Below are 21,000 nucleotides of genomic sequence, written 5' to 3'. Positions count from 1 at the left end.
TCGATAGAACAAATGGAGTTCTAGCGAAATAACTATGATTTTAGTCGACTAGCACATTGGAATTGGCCAAAAATAGGGCTCAAATTGGACAAAATCACCGATGCGTAAATATAATCAAGACTGCTAACTTCACGAGAGCATAATTCCATGTTTTCCATCAAATTTCATACTTTTGGTGTCATTATGATCCGGAAAAGATTCTCTTATCATTTCATAAGAAAAAATAATTTTTTTTTTTAATATTTTTCGACCCCCATTGGGAGTACAGGATCTAGGCTCTCGACCCTCAAAGGGTTAATGAATAAATGGAATGAAACTGCGATGTTTATAAGACACATGCTGAATGATCTGTTGCTAGGAGTTCACTATTTGGCCTAAAGTTGGAGATATTTGTGCCAGCAGCATGAACCATCATTGCTTTTTAATCCAACTACGCATGCCAACAGTTCAGGAGCTCTGGGTAGGTCACTGATTGGAATTGTAACAGAGTTTGTAAAAGATCCAAGATGCAGGGAAATAAAAAAAACAGTGAAAACTAATACTAATACAACAGGTTTGGCTCCAGACCACTGCCGTAAAGCGAATCAGTGTTTTTTCACTTGCCAATGTATATAAAAGCCTAAAAACATGTTTACACTACCATTTATGAAGTGCATAAGTGCTAGGCCTAAAAAAAGGTGTAAAAGTAAAAATAATAAATAAAAAAAATGCTTGATTTAGCTTGGAGCCAGCTGATGCGTGTCACTGCTGAAAATAATAAAACAGCGAGCGCCGCTGTATTAGCAAGGTATGTCTGTATCAGTGTCAATGGGTATCAGCCAATTTTGATGGTATCATTACAGTAGTACCCTCAGTTTCGAACCACTCCCAACTCGAACAGTTATGTAAGTTTATTATTGTAAGTGCTTTTGTATGTGTATTTTTGGGAGTCTGAAACGGACTAACCTAATTTACATTATTTCTTATGGGAACAAATTCGTCCAGTATCGGCACTTGAACAGCCTTCTGGAATGAAATATGTTCGAAACTCGGGGTGCCACTGTATTGGTACTGGTCTTGGGTACTGACTAATTTTGATGGCATTGGTATCAGCCTAAAATTGAGTATTGGTTTCTCTGTTGATATTAGCAAGAAGTATAGCATACTGTATTACATTACTGCAAGAAATGATGGTACACCACTGTACAATTACAAAAAAAAAAATTCTAAAATTATATAAGATAAACAGTGAAACTGGAACACCACAAGTATAGATCTGCTCTTGTAGCCACAATCTCAAATAATGTAGATCTGCGATGACCGGCTTTAATGGGGTTAGAACTCTTGGACCCTAATACATGCATTTTAATGGCATTGCATTATATACTTCCCCTCTGTTGACCTGCATACTAGCTAGCCAAGAGGGACCTCACCTTTTCTTAGTTTAGCCTTGCCAGGCTTGTTGACCAACTCACCCTAGCCTAAATTAGATAAGGCAGATGAAATATTCATAAAAGTTTGAAAATACTAGTAAAAATTAAACAGTACAAACAAAACAGTAAAAATGAAACAGAGCAGTAGCTTTTGGCACGATGAAAGTTAAGACACATGTGCAACATCTGGATATCTTTATTGTAGTAGACGTTTCGCCATCCAGTGGCTTTATCAATACAGATTCTAGGACATAATAGGAAGACAGTAGAACTATATACAAAAGATGAGGTAATCAGTCCCTCGGCCTTGGAGTTAGTGTTCACAGCATCGTGGTGGAGGATGCTGTGAACACTAACTCCAAGGCCGAGGGACTGATTACCTCATCTTTTGTATATAGTTCTACTGTCTTCCTATTATGTCCTAGAATCTGTATTGATAAAGCCACTGGATGGCAAAACGTCTACTACAATAAAGATATCCAGATGTTGCACATGTGTCTTAACTTTCATATTGTCGGTATTTTATACCTTTCTTGCACAGCTTTTGGCACAGTGTGCTGTGGGGTATGCATGATACAGGACTTCATAGTGTCTCAAACTACAGGCAGGCCCCGCTTTACAGCACTTCACTTTATAATGTTTTGCTATTACAGTAGTTCTCAATTATACCCATTCTCAATTATACCCATTCTCAATTTATTCAGCCTTCCTACAATAAATATATTTACTACTCACTATAAGCTAAGGACAAAAATATTTTAAGGTAAGTAATGTGTGTACTGTATATGTATTGTTTAGGCCTAGCTCTATTGCTCACTTAATATATGATAGTGCAAACATGTTATCAGGATTTTATATGCATTTGAAAGTGAAAAAAGGGCTATGTTTCACTTTACAGCAATTTCTGTTTTACAGCAGTATAGCCTGGAACCTAACCTGCTGTATATGAGGGGCCCTCCTGTACTAGAAAGTGGTACTACAGTACAACACTTTCAGGTTCATATATACATTTGTCTGACACTTGACAAATATCATCAGCTGTTATCTAATATTGATTTACATACTGTAACCTTTTCACATCTTTCTTGATAATTATACTCCCCAAAAAAGTACTAAACCTGCATGATGAAAATTTGAAAGATATTTAATGAAATCGTCCTAAGATGTAATATTTAAAGGACTTTTAATCAGGAATGTTGCCACGTGTTTTTAGTTATGCATTATCTTGAAGACAGCAAGCTTTTGTTGAAATAAAATTTTCATGTGAATTAGAGTATGCTAATTAAATTATCCCAATGAGCTCATGAGTCCCCATTAAAAGAAATATGTCAAGAAATTCTTATGCATGCAAATACTGTAATATATACTGGAGTTATTTAATATTCACATTTTTCTCACTTGTATAGAATGTGCAGTATGTTTACTTGGATGACCAGCTCTGCCTTCCCCTTGACCATACACTGTAAGCAGCTGTGTAGTTAAATTAACTGCTGCATGGTAGCATCCTGATGCTATCAACTGCCTGAGACCACGATCATCTTGGGTAACGGATGCTGCAGTTAAGACCACTCGTTTCGATGCATATTCTTCACCAAGGTAGGTTCTCACCAAGTTCTTAACTGGATCACCCTGTAAAATAATCCATACACACACACACACACACTACCATAGTTAATAAGTAGTCAGGCATAGAAAAACTAATTTAAAGTTAAATGTATTCATTAGAATTCTGGCATTTTATGTACAATACTTTTCTTTAATGTATATAGTGCAGATATTACAAGAATTTTCATTTATGCTAATTTATATCTTATTCTATTCTTACAAAATCTTCTTTTACTGCTATTCCTGGCATTGTAAGCAGCTCTTTTTCTGGAAAGTACGTTCCAGGAGGGCTGGTTGACATGGCTATCAGAGCTTGTCTGGTGGTGTCTGAGGGGATCCATGCATCATGTCTTCTGTCGGCATCACTTGAAAGAAGACTTGCAGTGAAGACATCTTGCTCTGTTGCTGGGGTCAAAAAGGAATCAGGAGATGGAATAGCATTGCTGATGTTGAAGCTATCTGTTGGTGACATGTATACAGGGTTTATCATTGCTGAATCACTGTTACTTCCTGAAGACTGACCTCCAATACTTTCAAATGGGTTTGCATTCTTAGTTGTGCTGAAATATTTAAATAGCTTTGATTCATTTTGTTTAGATTTGTCCACTGAAGATTCTTGTGATGGGTTTATATTTGTTGGAGGCTTAGGGTTGGCAACAAGATTCTTCTGATGGCTGGGTGTTGGAGATGCAGAAGGGTTAGTTGATGTCAAATTCAAAACTGATATACTGTCTGAAGAAACATTACTTAAATTTGTTATACTGGGTTGTGGTGGAATGTTGACATCTGTATCACTGTCAAGGCTAGCTTGTTGAAACTTCACTGTTGTTGCTTCAACATCCATGCTAGCATTTGGAGATGTATTGGTAACCAGCATTGAGGTTGTCATGCTCATCATCATTGCAGACTGAATTGGAGTTAACTGTGTTGGTACAGCAAACTGGTTTAATGAATAATTTTTAGGTGGTTCTGGGGTTTGAATCTGTGTAGGAAAGGACGAGTCTTGTGTTGATGGATTGTAATGAGGTGTTAAAGGAATGTTAAAAGGTGTAGCTGATACACTCTGAGGTGTTAAATGACTTATTTGATGATTAATAGGATAACTCTGAGGTGAAACTGGCCACTCTTGCTGGGAAGCCAGAGGAAGACTTGGAGCTGCTGGTGATGCCTGCTGGTATGTTACATTAAGTGGCTGCACTACACCTTGTTGCTGTGAGCTATTATCAGGTGTTGATATAATAGCCTGTTGGCTGACTAGAGGAATGGCTTGGGAAGGGTATGGAGACAAATGACCTACTGCAATATTGGCAGGTGTTGTGGATGTAGAATGAGAAGAGGCTGCAGAGTTCATTGGAGTTGCCATGCCTGACTGCTGGCTGACAGGCTCTGTTGTAACATCTTGTGGTGTTGAAGACAGATGATCGAAGAAGCTGATGCTATTATCATTTATGTGATTACATGATGAATTTTCAGATTGTCCATCTAGGTGACCAGACATGTCCTAATTTTGATAACAAATTCTGCAATTAAAAAAAAAAATTAGATCAATAATCCATATTTGAAGATTTTACATGAAGCTGCAAAGACATCATGCATATCCATCACATATTCAGAAGTTAAAACAGTAGTGTTTCCCTGTAATAAATGTCTTTAGATGGAAGTTTAGAGCAAGCTACCAGTCTTCACAAATAACCAACATATTAACCCTTTGAGGGTCGGTCACGTACAAGTATGTCATTGCAGCCAGGGTCGGTCATGTACTTGTACGCCTAAATTCTAGCGCCTTCAAATCTGGTGGAAGAAAGCTGGCAGGCCTACATATGAAAGAATGGGTCTGTGTGGTCAGTGTGCACAGTATAAAAAAATCCTGAAGCACGCTGTGTATAATGAGAAAAAAAAACTTTGACTGTGTTTTTGGTTTAAAACAGAGACTTTCTAGTGAATTTTCGTATGGTATTTATAGTTGTGTTCTCATTTCCTTAATCTCATTTGATAGAATGGAAGATATATTACAGAATTAGAGATGGGTTTGATTGGTTTCACGATGACAAGTACCTTGAAACTGAACTCAAAACTAGCGAAAATTATTTTTGCCGATATTCAAGAGTAAACAAATCACACCACGCATCCAATAGTCTAATATTCTTTCATAAGTGTGCTGATATCATTTATACCGTTTTTACAATTATGCAGTAGTATACATAACAGAAAACTTGCTATTTTCTGTGAGAATAAAACTTCAAAATGGAAAGCAAAAGTAATGTAAAAGGGGCCTAGAAACGTGACTAATGAACAGATAAAATGTTATTTTAGTTCCATGAATGTCTGTCTTGTTTATTTTGAACCCTATTTTGAAATTGGCATCTTTTGAAATTTGTGTGAAATTGCCCAAATTGCCAATTTCTGACCACTTTATTGGGTAGTTGAAATCAGTAAATGGGCGAATTCTTGTACTCAATTGATAGAAGAAATATAGTTCTAGGAAAATAGCTATGATTTTAGTCAACTGCAACATCGGAATTGGCCAAGAATAGGGCCCAAAGTGGGCGAAATCGCCAACTTTGAGACTTTTAACTTCGCAAGAGCATAATTCCGTGAGTTTTTTTTATCAAATTTTATACTTTTGGTGTCATTATGATTGGAAAAAGATTCTCTATCATTTTACAAGAAAAATAATTTTTTTTTTTACGAAACTTTTTCGACCCTGAGAACAAGTTTGGGAGAGGGCCTCTTGACCTTCAAAGGGTTAAACTGCCAAGTTGGAGCTGCTTGGCCCTACTTTACCCTTTGAATAATAATAATAACAATATTTATTTCTACAAGAACATGTCCAAGGCATACAGGCCTAGCTGATGTCAATGACATATGTACTGCTATATAGAAAGCTCTTAGTTATGCAGAGAATTTTAGGCAAATTAGGTCAATTTTGTCCCAAGATGTGACCCACACCAGTTGACTAATGTTCCAGTCACGGTATTGTGCCTTTTTTTGTTACCCAGGTGCCCATTTTGCTGATGGGTGAATATTGTTCAGCAAGTATAATAATAATAATAATAATAATAATAATAATAATAATAATAATAATAATAATAATAATAATAATAATAATAATAATAATAATAATAATATTTTAGCATGATATATGTTTGTACAAAGGAGTGTAACAATTGAGTGAACATCCCAAAAGCCCCTTTATATGCAGAGCATTTCAGGCAAACTTTAGACTAACTCAAGATTAATAAGGAAATAACTGTTGTAATTGTAAATATGGTCATTAGGTGAGTTACAATGAATACAAGAAAATTGAATATTCTATTAGTTCACTCTATATGGCTTTAATAAGTTAGGTAGAGAAGAATTAGTTTTTATATAGTATCTAAAAAATACAGTATTACAATTTAGCACAATTTAAAACAATGAAGTCGAAACAATTTTAAGTCTGAAATACAGTAATGATTAAATAGTTGCGCAATCATCAAGCACAATTTACAATAATGAAGTATTACAATTTAGTCTTAAGGAAACAAAAAGATAAAGATAAAGATTTGATTTTTACATCCTAATATTTTCCAGCCATACTGGGGACTGACCACCAGACCACAGTGTGTGTGCTGAGTGCTCTATGGGATACCTAACAGATTAACATTAAAAGATACTGCATTCTTCTCCTGATCTCAAGTTTTGACATTGTTTTATATCAAGAGACGAAACATTATATCCTTTTATTATAAGAATGGCTGTTATAACTTCTGCTTTAGAAGTAGCTTCTGGAGCCATGTATATTCAATAAATAAGATCACTTTCAGTGGGAATCTGAAACCTAACTTATCAAAGTGAGTGGGGCCTTCCTATACTGTACTGTACTTGACTTTGATACATTTTTTTAAATTTTGCTTTAATAAGATAGTTAATTTACTGGACACACCTCAGTGTTCTATGAAAGAAAAGCATAAAAACAAATGCAACAAGTGCCTGAAAGGAAGATGTGATATTTCTTACTTGACTGTGGCATTAGTTTCATATAAAGATGTCACATTTTACATAGACCTTATGAGTAAACATTACCTAAATAACTAAATGTGTTTCAGTCACTGCAAGATGACAGGTATCCCTTTATCCCATAAACCCATCCCTCTCTCTCTTACTGCACACAGACCCCGTGGCCTGGTGGCTAAAGCTCTCGCTTCACACAGTGAGGGTCTGGGTTCGATTCCCAGCAAGGGTAGAAACATTGGCCATGTTTCTTTACACCGGTTGTTTATGTTCCCCATCAGTAAAATGGGTACCTGGGTGTTACTCGACTGGTGCGGATCGCATCCTGGGACAAAACTGACCTAATTTGCCTGAAATTCTCTGCATAACAAGTGGGTTTCTATATAGTAGTGTGTCATTGATGTCAGCTAGGCCTATATACCTTTTACATGTACTTGTAGAAATAGATAACATATTATATTATTATATTATAGTACAGAGTGCAGTACAAATTTCTAGTGCAATATAAATTTATTTCCACAAAACACAATGTTATTACAGTTTTAGATATGACATCTATATTCTGTAGTACAATTCTACAATAACTAGTATTGTACCAAAACTACTAGTACTACTAGTACAGGTATAGACTAATGACTAATAAATTTAATAGCAATTATCAGGAATAATTCAGCAAAAACAATTTCTGTATTTAAGTACTGTACAGTAGTTATGATTTATGTGGTGTAGCAGATTACCAAGGTAGTGGTAAAATATATACTGTACTAGGCAAACCAAACATGAATGCTTAATACATATCAGTACCATATGACTATAAAAAAATATTATATCAAGTTCAATCATTTTCTTTTTCATTATTTTTGAAGATATTAGGAGATGAAGTTTTTTAATTTTTTGGAAAGGTTGTTCCAAATTTTAGTTCCACTAATTTGCATGGAGTATTTACTTAGGTTAAATTTTATGCATAGAATATCAGGGATATTTATTTTTAGTGCTATGCATACATCCCACCACTTTTCAAAAGCCTGAACCTAGTAATATACGAGACATACACTCACATTATTGTGCCTACTATATATACAGAACACTGAACTCCAATATAAACCCTCAGCCTAAACTTCTCCTCGATAGCTACAACAGAGCACACAGTCACAAATACAAGGCACAAGGCACTCTTTGACATCCCTCATGTCAGTATCACACTAAGCAAAAATGCAGTGGACATAAAGGGCCCGAAAATCTGGAATTCACTACCTGAATCGATAAAGGATCCCTTGACTATATACAAATTTAGGGCTATGCTTAAAAATCATCAAATCTCTCAATATTTACCAAACCAACCAAAACAACTTCTAATCGTTTTGAAGGAACTCTTCCAAATATTATATTATATGACCTCTAGTCTATTAAAACATCTGCCATTCCATAAAATATTACTGTTTGAACCATTAAGTGTAATATTGTTTTTATTATGTGCAACTGCAAGTTTATTATATTTAAAAACCTCCACCTTGACTACCTCGGATTAGTATTAAGATAAAATAAAGATTCATTAAAATGTTAACCACTCTTATCTTGTCTAGACTTAAGTAGTTATTATGTGCTAGGATTAGTCTGCCTGAAATGCCCCGGCATGATAGTGGCTTTCTTTGTACTTAACAAATAAAAATTGTAATTACACATTGTAACCTTTGCAAATGTTTAACAAGATCCATTGCAGCTCTCCAGTAACTCTCTTAACTTAAGAGTTTTCTGAGTGGTAAACAAGCATAGGCTTCAGCTTGAAATCTCCAGAGGCATTCGTACTCAACAGCAGAGTAAGCCTATCTTTCATAGTTTTATACTTAGGATAAGACAGGTCAGGGAAGACAGGGCAGAGGAAGCAGGGTAGGCAGGACAGGGCAGAGGAGGCAGAGATTGGTAAAGAATTGTAGACTTAATATTTACACCCTTTTTGTCGAAGCCTCCCACCACTTGCATCTGGTCCATGTATAATTTCCCTCCCTCCTCTGCCTACCTTCCACCCCCCTCCCTCCTCTGCCTACCTTCCACTCTCTCTCACCCCTCCCCCCTCTGCCTACCTTTCACCCTCTCTCACTCCTCCCTCCCTCACACTGACCTCCATCACTGCTTCCACCATCACTCCATTAAAGACCTTTTCATTACCCTGTGTAGTCTCTGGGCTTGTGCCCACCCACAAGCACTTTTCATTGTACATGTATCATGTCAAATTTTTCATCGCAACTCAAAACTAAATTCCTTTACGAGGGTAAATTATCATAACTCAAGGGGCCACTGTATTATCTTTATGTTTGACTGAACATTTTTAGCTTTATTCCTGAACACTGTATATCAGGTCTTATAAATAATGAGTGTTAATTTATTGCTATCCAAGATAACTCTTCTACTTCAATATTAACTATGTTGCTGAGGTTAACTGGATCTGGACTGGAGAGAGAAAACTGGGTTAACCCTTTTACTGTCTCTCACATAGATCCACATCATTGAGGTCAGTGTCGCAGACATAGATCTACGTCTTTAACATAACACCCTCAAAAATGCTGTGATCAATAAGTTTTGGTCTAGACTTGAGAGAATGGGTCTATACAGTGGGTGTGCACAGCATAGAAAAGCATCCTGTCCCCAATGCAGGGAACAATGAACCTCTGACCTTGTGTTTGGATTAAAATAGCAAATTAAGAGGCTTTTTCTAGGGTTTATTTTATGGTCTTACTGGCTGTTTCTTGGTGTCAATTGATATAATAGAAGACATACTGGTGAAATAATAATAATAATCTTTATTTCTACAAGTACAGTGGACCCCCGGTTATTGGCCGCTTCTGTTATCGGCCAACTTGGCGATCGGCCGTTTGGGACGCGTCCGTACGCTGGCTGGGGCTGCTTGTGTGTCAGTTTGGCTGTGTCTTTTTGTGTGTGAGGAAGCTTCTGCTCATACATGCAAACATTTTGCTGGTTTTCCATTGTTTTTTGTGTGTTTTTTGCAGTGTAACTGCGAAATAAGTAATCATGGCTCCAAAGAAAGTTTCTACTAAAGTTCCTGTGGTAAAGAAAGTGAGAAACACCATGGAATTTAAGTGTGAAGTGTAGCAGGCATGCAGGAAGTGTAGCAGGCATGCAGGGAGTGTAGCAGGCATGCAGGGAATGTAGCAGGCATGCAGGGAGTGTAGCAGGCATGCAGGGAATGTAGCAGGCATGCAGGGAGTGTAGCAGGCATGCAGGGACTGTAGCAGGCATGCAGGGAGTGTAGCAGGCATGCAGGGAATGTAGCAGGCATGCAGGGAGTGTAGCAGGCATGCAGGGAGTGTAGCAGGCATGCAGGGAGTGTAGCAGGCATGCAGGGAGTGTAGCAGGCATGCAGGGAGTGTAGCAGGCATGCAGGGAGTGTAGCAGGCATGCAGGGAGTGTAGCAGGCATGCAGGGAGTGTAGCAGGCATGCAGGGAGTGTAGCAGGCATGCAGGGAGTGTAGCAGGCATGCAGGGAGTGTAGCAGGCATGCAGGGAGTGTAGCAGGCATGCAGGGCGTGTAGCAGACATGCAGGAAGTGTAGCAGACATGCAGGAAGTGTAGCAGACATGCAGGAAGTGTAGCAGACATGTAGGAAGTGTAGCAGGCATGCAGGAAGTGTAGCAGGCATGCAGGGGGTGTAGCAGACATGCAGGAAGTGTAGCACACATGCAGGAAGTGTAACAGGCATGCAGGAAGTGTAGAAGGCATGCAGGAAGTGTAGCAGGCATGCAGGGGGTGTAGCAGACATGCAGGAAGTGTAGCACACATGCAGGAAGTGTAACAGGCATGCAGGAAGTGTAACAGGCATGCAAGGAGTGTAACAGGCATGCAAGGAGTGTAGCAGGCATGCTGGGAGTATAGCAGGCATGCTGGGAGTGTAGTAGGCATGTAGGAAGTGTAACAGGCATGCAAGGAGTGTAATAGGCATGCAAGGAGTGTAACAAGCATGCAGGGAGTGTATTAGACATGCAGGAAGTGTAGCAGGCATGCAGGGAGTGTAGCAGACATACAGGAAATGTAGCAGGCATTCCAGAAGCCAGCATTAGTCTTCAATAAAGATATGTAATACTGATTTAATTTTTAAAAAAATTACTTTTTGGTGAATATTTTTGTCTGGAATGGATTAATTAATTACATTAATTCTTATGGGAAATATTATTTCGGTTTTAGGCCGAGCTTCTGGAACGGATTACGGCCGATAACTGAGGGTCCACTGTACATGATACAACTGATACAGACCTAGCTGACAGACTATATAAAAAGTCGCTGGTTATGCAGAGCATTTCTGGTAACTTAGATTAATTCTGTCCCCCAGGATGCCATTCAGAACAGTCAACTAATAACCAGGTACCTACTTACTCAACAGAACAGGGGATCAATCCCAGACTCCCAGTGTGAGAGCTGAGGATGCTACCAACTCTATAGAAGAGGCCTGAAATAGGCTTCTAAGTAACAGAAATAAGTATTATAGTTATGATAATTTTTCTGAGAGAGGATAGGGTAGGACACCCCTCCCCCAGTCTGTTTTATTGGTTCATATTAGGTCTGCCTCAAATATGCATAACCAAGAATGACCACTCATTCTTGATTATATTTTATTAGTGTAAAAACAGTAAAAAAATTTTTTTTTTGTAATAATGGATTTAAAATGAAAGGCAGGTGTTATATAGGAGGGGCCTGGGGCATGAGTAGTGAATAGAGGAACGATTGTTTTAGTGGATGGAATGTCTACAATGTTTATCTTGGATTTTTTCAATTGGAATTTGTTGAATTGTGTGTGAAACTGTCCACTTTATAGGGTAGTTCTGTTGGCTGAAAGGGCAGTTTTGTGTGCTCACTCAATAGAACAGAAGGAATACTAATGAAATAGCCAGGAACTGGGTCAGTTTGGGCAATGAAATTAGCCTAAAATAGGTCTCCAATTTTGTGCCTTCATAATTCCACAACTTTTTCATCAAATTTCAAATTTTTGGTGTCACCTTCAGGAAAAAGATTCTCTACCATTTTAGAACTTTTTTGCCTTTAATTTTTTAAAGCTGATGAGATTTTTAATTTATGTAGGCATGACAAGAAATAGCTAAGTTGTTGAGATGCATTAGGTAGGTCATTTATATAAAGGAAAAATGAAAGTGGCCCTAGAGAAGGCTGTCTTGCACTACCCCTATGTTGATGGGCTGAGTAGATGCAATACTGCCATATGTTGACACTGTCATTTAAGGAGAGTATAAGTAGTAAACAAGTTTACATGAGGGCCCTGCTTATACAGCAGGTATAAAGTGAAACATAGCCTTTTGTCACTTTCAAATGCATATAAAAGCCTGATAACATGCTTACCCTATCATATATTCAGTGAGCAATAGAGCTAGGCCTAAAAAATGCGTATACAGTACACACATTACTTACCTTAAAATATTTTCATCCTTGGCTTATAGTGAGTGGCGAATATATTCATTTTAGGAAGTCTGAATAAATGAAAAATGGGTGTAACTGAAAACCGATGCATTAGTGAAATACTGTAAAGTGAAGCGCTGTAAAGCAGGGCCCACCTGTATTAAGATACAGGTACACAAGTACAATTATCATGCATAATAATGTGTTTAAATCGCCTAGGATAAGCCCCCTAAAAGAGTCAGACAAAGTGACTTGTTTCCATTAGGGTCCTCTTATTCTATAATGTTCTAGTCTAAGAAGTAGGACATTGCAGTCTACTACATGCAGTTAAATATCATTGTTGAAGATTTGAAACCAATCGAAAGAGGAATTCACAAGTTTTTGAATGAAAAATAAGTACAGTGGATCCCGGTATTCGATGGCATCGGTATTCGATAAATCCGGTATTCGATGCATTATATCGCAAAAATTTTGCCTCGGTATCCGACCAAAAACCCGGTATTCGATGCGATTCGTACGAGACGTGTCCACATGTGGCCTGAACTGCCCCGTGTGTGCCAGTGTTTACAAGCCAGCCAGTGTGCGTGCATCTAAGGATACATTCGGTACATTCCACATTATCACTGTTTTTGGTGCTTGTTTCTGCAAAATAAGTCACCCTGGGCCCCAAGAAAGCTTCTAGTGCCAACCCTTCGAGAAAAAAGGTGCTAATGACTATTGAAATGAAGAAAGAGATAATTGCAAAGTACGAAAGTGGAGTGCGTGTGTAGAAGCTGGTCAGGTTGTATAGTAAACCCCAATCAACCATCTCTACTATAGTGACCAGGAAAACGGCAATCAAGGAAGCTGTTCTTGCAAAAGTTGCAACTGTGATTATGAAACAGCGACCGCAAGTGTTAGAAAATGTTGAGAGACTGTTATTGGTGTGGATAAATGAAAAACAGATAGCAGGAGATAGCATCTCTCAAGTGATCATTTGTGCAAAGGCTTGGCAGTTGCATGACAATTTGGTAAAGAAATTGCCTGCAACTAGTGCTGAAGTAAGTGAATTTAAGGCCAGCAAAGGTTGGTTTGAAAGATTTAAGAATCGTAGTGGCATATATAGTGTGATTAGGCATGGTGAGGCTGCCAGTTTGGACCAAAAAGCAGCTGAAAAATATGTGCATGAATTCAAGGATTACATAGACAGTGAAGACTTGAAACCTGAACAAGTGTTTAATTGTGATGAAACAGGCCTGTTTTGGAAGAAAATGCCAAGCAGGACCTACATTACTCAGGAGGAAAAGGCACTCCCAGGACATAAGCCTATGAAAGACAGGCTTACTCTGTTGATGTGTGCCAATGCTAGTGGTGATTGCAAAGTGAAGCGTTTATTGGTGTATCACTCTGAAACTCCCAGTGTGTTCAGGAAAAACAATGTCCTCAAGGCTAATTTGTGTGTGCTGTGGAGGGCAAACAGTAAGGCATGGGACACTAGGGACTTTTTCTATGACTGGTTACACCATGCATTTGCCCCCACTGTGAAAAATTACCTAATTGAAAAGAAATTAGACCTTAAGTGCCTCCTGGTATTAGACAATGCCCCTGGTTATCCTACAGACTTGGCAGAGCGACTTTCTGGGGACATGAGCTTCATTAAGGTCAAGTTTTTGCCTCCTAATACCACTCCTCTCCCACAGCCCATGGACCAGCAGGTCATTTCCAACTTCAAGAAACTGTACACAAAAGCTATGTTTCAAAAGTGCTTTGTAGTGACCACAGAAACTCAACTGACTCTAAAAGAGTTTTGAAAGGATCACTTTAATATCCTCAATTGTATAAACCTTATAGGTATGGCTTGGGAGGGAGTGACTAAGAGGACCTTGAACTCTGCTTGGAAAAAACTGTGGCCAGAATGTGTAGACAAAAGGGATTTTGAAAGATTTGAGGCTAACCCTGAGAAACCTATGCCAGTTGAGGAATCCATTGTGGCATTGGGGAAGTCCTTGGGGTTGGAGGTTAGTGGGGAGGATGTGGAAGAGTTGGTGGAGGAGGACAATGAAGAACTAACCACTGATGAGCTGCTAGATCATCTTCAACAGCAAGAGGCCACACCTGAGGAAACTGCTTCGGAGGAGGGGATAGAGAAATTGAAGAAGTTGCCTACTTCAAAGATTAAGGAAATGTTTGCAATGAGGCTTAAAGTGCAAACCTTTTTTGATGACAGCTATTGCAAGTTGCACTGGTGACTATTACATTGACAATGTTGTGAAACACTTTAGGAATGTCATAAAGGAACGGGAGGTACAGGCCACTATGGACAGATATGTTGTGCAACAGAAGTCCAGTGACTCTCAAGCTGGTCCTAGTGGCATTAAAAGAAGAAGGGAAGTAACCCCGGAAAAGGACTTGCTACCTCAAGTTCTGAAGGAAGGAGATGCCCCTTCTAAACACTAACACCTCTAACCCTCCTCCCATCCCATCAATCATCACCAGATCTTCATTAAAGGTAAGTGTCAATTATTCTATTGTTATTGTTGTTATTATTCTATTGCATTAAACTTAATATTTCATGTGGTAAATTTTTTTTTTTCATACTTTTGGGTGTCTTGCACGAATTAATTTGATTTCCATTATTTCCTATGAGGAAAATTGATTCGCTTTTCGATATTTTCGGTATTCGATGAACTCTCAGGAATGGATTAATATCGAATACCGGGGGTCCACTGTATACTGGGCAGCAAGGTATCCATATACGAAGCAATGGTTTCTTGCACTGCTGTCTTAAGGAGTGATTCTCACTGTACTTCTTAGTGACAGGTGTGTATGATATCCTTACAGTAGGTAGTGAGTTGGGAGGGATATCATGGAGAGGTATATTGGATTTAATAAGGATGTTCAGCTTGACTGTATCATTCACATTTGCCTTCAGCCAGTTGGTGTATGGACACTATCTAGTGTGTTGTAGGCATGAATCAATATATCCTGAGCTGTGATAGCAATGTTGGATCCTTCATGATCTTAGCACAGAAGTGTGTATTTAACTGTACTATTCTTTTATGCTGATGGTCCAATTTCTATTGGCTGCTGACACAATTGACAACACACTACCCACAAGAGTACTAGAACAGGACTGGACTGGGATTCCATTTCAATTTATGCAGCACATGGATTTCATCAAATAAGAAGCAAACAATGGTTGGTGGGTTGACATACTGACACCATGATTATTATTATAATCAAGGGGGAAGCACTGAACCCGTAGGATTATACAGCACCTATGGGGGGGATGTGGAAGGTATTCAGGCTCAATTCCGGGAACTGGAGCACAGATCCAGTTTCCTAGATCAAGAGCCCCTCGCCAGAGTCAAGGAACATTCCTCGAGGGGATCAACTTCATGAATAATGCAGTATACAAAGGGTATTTGAATTTACAACCAATGACACCAATTTTGTTTATCAGTGGTATATAATTACAAATATTAACTTAAAACTTTATCTATTTATAGTATTTAATGCTGTATGACCTATTCAGATCCCACACTTTCTTGCAAATAATAATCTAACATGGTACAGTATTCTGTTATCAACATTTTATCCACAAATACAAAAATGTTGGCTTGTGTAATTCTTCATAAAGCTACTGGAGCACTGGAACCTTATACAGTGGAACCTCAAAAATTGAACTGCTCCCAACACAACCAATTATGTAAGTGTATTTTTGTAAGTGCTTTTATAAGTGTATTTTTGAGGGTCTGAAATGGACTAATCTAATTTACATTATTCCTGATGGGAATAAATTCATTCGGTAAGGGCACTCGAACAGCCTTCTGGACCGAAGAAAGTTCGATATTTGAGGTTCCACTGTACAATACAATGCAACATTGTATTAAATTAACTGCCATTCAGCAGTTACAGCATAAAAAAATTAACCTTCTTAAACTAAATAAAACTGTGATGATTATATTAGTAGTCTAAAAGGACCTAATTTAATTATAATTGAACAACATGTCCTTTACTGCATAGGCAAAGGATAATGCGTATCCTTATTTTATATATGTATATAAAAAATATTTTACTCATCCTTGTTTTGAGGTTAAAAATAATATGCTTTAACTTGGTCTTTTATTCATTTTCATTATTATCAAAATATAATATGTGGGCTGAACCAAGTGTTAACAACTTATAAAAACAGCGGAATGATGGTTATCTACCTTCATATTCAACCTTCAACTTCCCCACACACACACAGCATTCAAACTGACTGAAGAACATTCACAAAACAAATGTTACTTAATTTCAAAATACTTTCATAAGCACATCTTTTATTTTAGCCTTTCACCTTAAAAATTACAATTCTTTGTATTTCAAGGGTAGCTTTATAATTATGTTAAATCACTTTTACATAATCTATGAAATATCCTTCCAAATTTATTATTCTTCATTCCATTCATATTTTAACTTAGCTTCCTTGTTCACAGAAACAATTAAGTCACCACTACCACTGATACAGTATTCTAGTAAAGAACTATACTTTCAAGAAATGAGTACTAAAATTCTATCCAGAAAACACCACCAAACTTAAAAGCTCACAAAATTTAATGTTCTAATTAAAATGCAAATGGTCTTAGCACTAAATTATCTCTATTCAATAACTTTCTTCATGTGTACTAATATACAAGGACATAAATGAACCATTCTGAATAGTACATTTTGTTTTGATACTTAAATATATGTACTTCAATCCCAGTGCCATCTAAGAACACTACAGTCATGTATATTTTCATTTTACATACCCTGTAAGTTATATTATACAAAAGCTAATCCCAAAACCTGCATGCAGAGTGCACAGTTTGAATAGAAATGAAAATACTTTTAGTGAAGCCTAGTTATGAAACATTGCCAAAGAAGACTGATAAACCATCTATCCCAAAAGCACCATGCCACAAGCTTTACTTGGCACTACACATGCAATATCTAAAAATCTATTTGCTAAAACAATCATAACCTACAATTATTTATTATGAGTTCAGTACCACATAAAAAGTCTGATAAAATAAAGGTTTATCATAGCAGTCTCTGATATTTTAAAAGTTGGACAAATCATTGCACAGCATGAATAATTATGACAATGACTAAAATACTTCCAGTAACAGATGCTTTTAGTTAAATATGCAGTACTTTACAGTAGTGCATATAAATGTACCTTATCTAATGTTTTTTATTTATTTATTAACACATCAGCCATATCCCACCATGGCAGGGTGGCCCAAAAAAGAAAAACTTTCATTATCATTCATTCCATCACTGTCTTGCCAGAGGTACACTTACACTACAGTTATAAAACTGCAACATTAACACCCCTCCTTCAGAGTGCAGCACTGTACTTTCTATCTCCAAGACTCAAGTCTGGCTTGCCAGTTTCCCTGAATACCTTCATAAATGTTGCCTTGCTCACACTCCAACAGCATGTCAAGTCCTAAAAACCATACGTCTCCATTGGCTCCTAACACACTCATGCATGCTTGCTGGAAGTCCAAGCCCCTCGCACACAAAACCTCCTATACCCCCTCCCTCCAGCCTTTCCAAGGCCGACTCCTACCCCACCTTCCCTCCACTACAGATTTATACACTCTCAAAATCATGGTTTTGTTCTGTCCTCTCTACATGTCTGAACCACCTCGACAACCCTTCCTTAGCTCTCTGGATAATAGCTTTGGTAATCCTACACCTCCTCCTAATTTCCAAACTATGAATTCTTTGCATTATATTCACACCACACAATGCCCTCAGACATGACAACTCCACTGCCTCCAGCCTTCTCCTTGTTGCAACATTCACCACCCATGCTTCACACCCATATAAGTGTTGGTATAACTGTACTCTCATACATTCCCCTCTTTGCTTCTATGGACAAAGTTCCTTGTCTCCATAGACTCCTAAGTGCACCACTCGCCTTTTTTTTCCTCATCAATTCTATGATTCACCACATCTTCCATAGCCCCATCTGCTGACACGTCCACTCCTAAATATCTGAATATATTCACCTCCTCCATGCTCTCTCTCCCTCCAATCTGATATCCAATCTTTCATTACTTAATTTTATCCTCGTCACTTTACTATATTCACTTTAAATTTTCTTCTTTTACATACCCTACCAAAAGCATCCACCAACCTCTGCAATGTCTCTGGAGAATCTCCCAAAAGCACAGTGTCATCAGCAAAGAACAACTGTAATAGCTCCCACTTTGTGTTAGATTCTTTATCTTTTAACCCCACACCTCTTGCCAACACCCAAGCATTCACTTCTCTTACAACCCCATCTATAAATATATTGAACAACCATGGTGACCACACATCCTTGTCTAAGGCCTACTTTTACTGAGAAATGATCTCCCTCTCTCCTACATACTCTAACCTAAGCCTCACTATCCTCATAAAAACTCTTCACTGCTTTCAGTAACCTACCTCCTATGCCATACATTTGCAACATCTGCCACACTGCTCCCCTATCCACCCTGTCATACACCTTTTCCAAATTCCTAAATGCCACAAAAAACTCTTTACCCTTATCTAAATACTGTTCACCTATATGTTTCACTGTAAACACCTGGTCTACACCCCCCCCCTACCTTTCCTAAAGCCTCCTTGTTCATCTGCTATCCTACTCTCCGTCTTACTCTTAATTCTTTCAATAATAACTCTACCATACACTTTACCAGGTATACTCAACAGCCTTATTCCCCTATAATTTTTGAACTCTCTTTTGTCCCCTTTGCCTTTATACAAAGGAACTATGCATGTTCTCTGCTAATCCCTAGGAACCTTACCTTCTTCCATACATTTCTAAAATAAAAGCACCAACCACTCCAAAACTATATCCCCACCTGCTTTTAACATTTCTATCTTTATCCCATCAATCCCAGCTGCCTTACCCCCTTTCATTCTACCCACTGCCTCACGAATTTTCCCCCACACTCACAAATGACTCTTCCTTACTCCTACAAGATGTTATTCCTCCTTGCCCTATACTCGAAATCACAGTTTCCCTATCTTCATCAACATTTAACAATTCCTCAAAATATTCCCTCCATCTTCCCAATACCTCTTACTCTCCATTTAATAACTCTCCTCTCCTATTTTTAACTGACAAATCCATTTGTTCTCTAGGCTTTCTTAACTTGTTAATCTCACTCCAAAACTTTTTCTTATTTTCAACAAAATTTGTTGATATTATCTTACCCACTCTCTCATATGCTCTCTTTTTTATACTGCTTCACTGCTCTCTCAATCTCTTTTTCTCTCCATATACTCCTCCCTCCTTGCATCACTTCTACTTTGTAAAAACCTCTCATATGCTAACTTTTTCTCCCTTACTACTCTCTTTACATCATCATTCCACCAGTCACTCTTCTTCCCTCCTGCACCCACTTTCCTGTAACCACAAACTTCTGCTGAACACTCTAACATTGCATTCTTAAACCTACCCCATACATCTTCGACCCCATTGCCTATACTCTAACTAGCCCATCTATCCTCCAATAGCTGTTTATATCTTACCCTAATTGCCTCTTCCTTTAGTTTATAAACCTTCACCTCTCTTACTTGCTGCTTCTATTTTCCTTGTATCCCATCTACCTTTTACTCTCACTTTATTTTTTTTTAGCAGTTAGTTTCATAGGATAAGAGCTACTATCCAACCTCATTTCAAAGCCCAACCCTACCAAGTATACCATCCATCATGATGCCATCCACTACAGGCTTCTTTATTTAAAAAATTAGAGCTACCCTCCCATTCCCTGGGTGCTGTATTACCCCTACAGATTCAGCACTTCACTAATATAATATTAATAATAATAATGTACTAATACCTAGTATGTAATGCTCGGTGAACAGGAACAAAGTGTATAAGGAGATTTACCCATACGCCTCACCCAACTCAGGAACTGAATCCTCATTCTTTCAATTTCCAAATGAATGCCCTAACCACTGAGCTACTATTTACCACAATTTTTGAATAGCTCTGCATATCTGTTCAAACTGTCAGCTATTTTAATATTTTCATTACTGTCATAACCTAATGTTAGTGTGTGAGGAAGGGACAGTATAACAAGATTTCATATTATTCAAGTTTCAATATTTTGAGAACTACAAGGTAAAAACACCTATTGTAAACAGCATGGTAAGGTTAACATGCCACAGCACTGTAGATGAATACTTAAATTCATGAGGGGATACATTTATAGAGGTTCAGTGAATCTAGAATTTACATATACAAAATTATGTTTCTGATTTAAGTTCATTCAATTTTTTAAGGATATATCTCACTTTAAACATTACGGAATGAATTAATCTAATTAACATTACTTATGGGAAAAAAATTATTAAATATTTGTACAACTCACTATCTGAACAGCCTCCAGGAATGGATTAAGTTTGAATATCAAGGTACTACTGTATTTTATGATAATTAACTGTTCCAATAGTACATGAGTGATTTGTACAGGAAAATCACATGATTCAGGTATAATTATGAGATGAACTGTTCAGTGGTGCCAACACTAAGGTAAGACATGGTAAAATGCTGTGTGAG

General features: G+C 37.7%; 1 protein-coding gene across 1 annotated transcript in view; it reads right to left on the bottom strand.

Annotated features, from left to right (window-relative positions):
- Positions 1-21,000, bottom strand: part of LOC128697422 (protein CASP) — a 50,572-nt gene that overhangs the window by 19,138 nt on the left and 10,434 nt on the right. The window contains exons 2-3 of the mRNA XM_053789068.2: positions 3,238-4,537; positions 2,811-3,041 (exon numbers count right to left, since the gene is read on the bottom strand). Of these exons, the coding sequence (XP_053645043.1) occupies positions 2,811-3,041; positions 3,238-4,515 (1,509 nt within the window). The 5' untranslated portion in view covers positions 4,516-4,537. The remainder of the gene's footprint in view (positions 1-2,810; positions 3,042-3,237; positions 4,538-21,000) is intronic.

This window comes from Cherax quadricarinatus, chromosome 44 (assembly GCF_038502225.1).
Source record: "Cherax quadricarinatus isolate ZL_2023a chromosome 44, ASM3850222v1, whole genome shotgun sequence".
Lineage (NCBI taxonomy): Eukaryota > Metazoa > Arthropoda > Malacostraca > Decapoda > Parastacidae > Cherax > Cherax quadricarinatus.
Note: the sequence above shows the minus strand (reverse complement) of the source record. Positions and strands in the feature narration are given on the sequence as shown.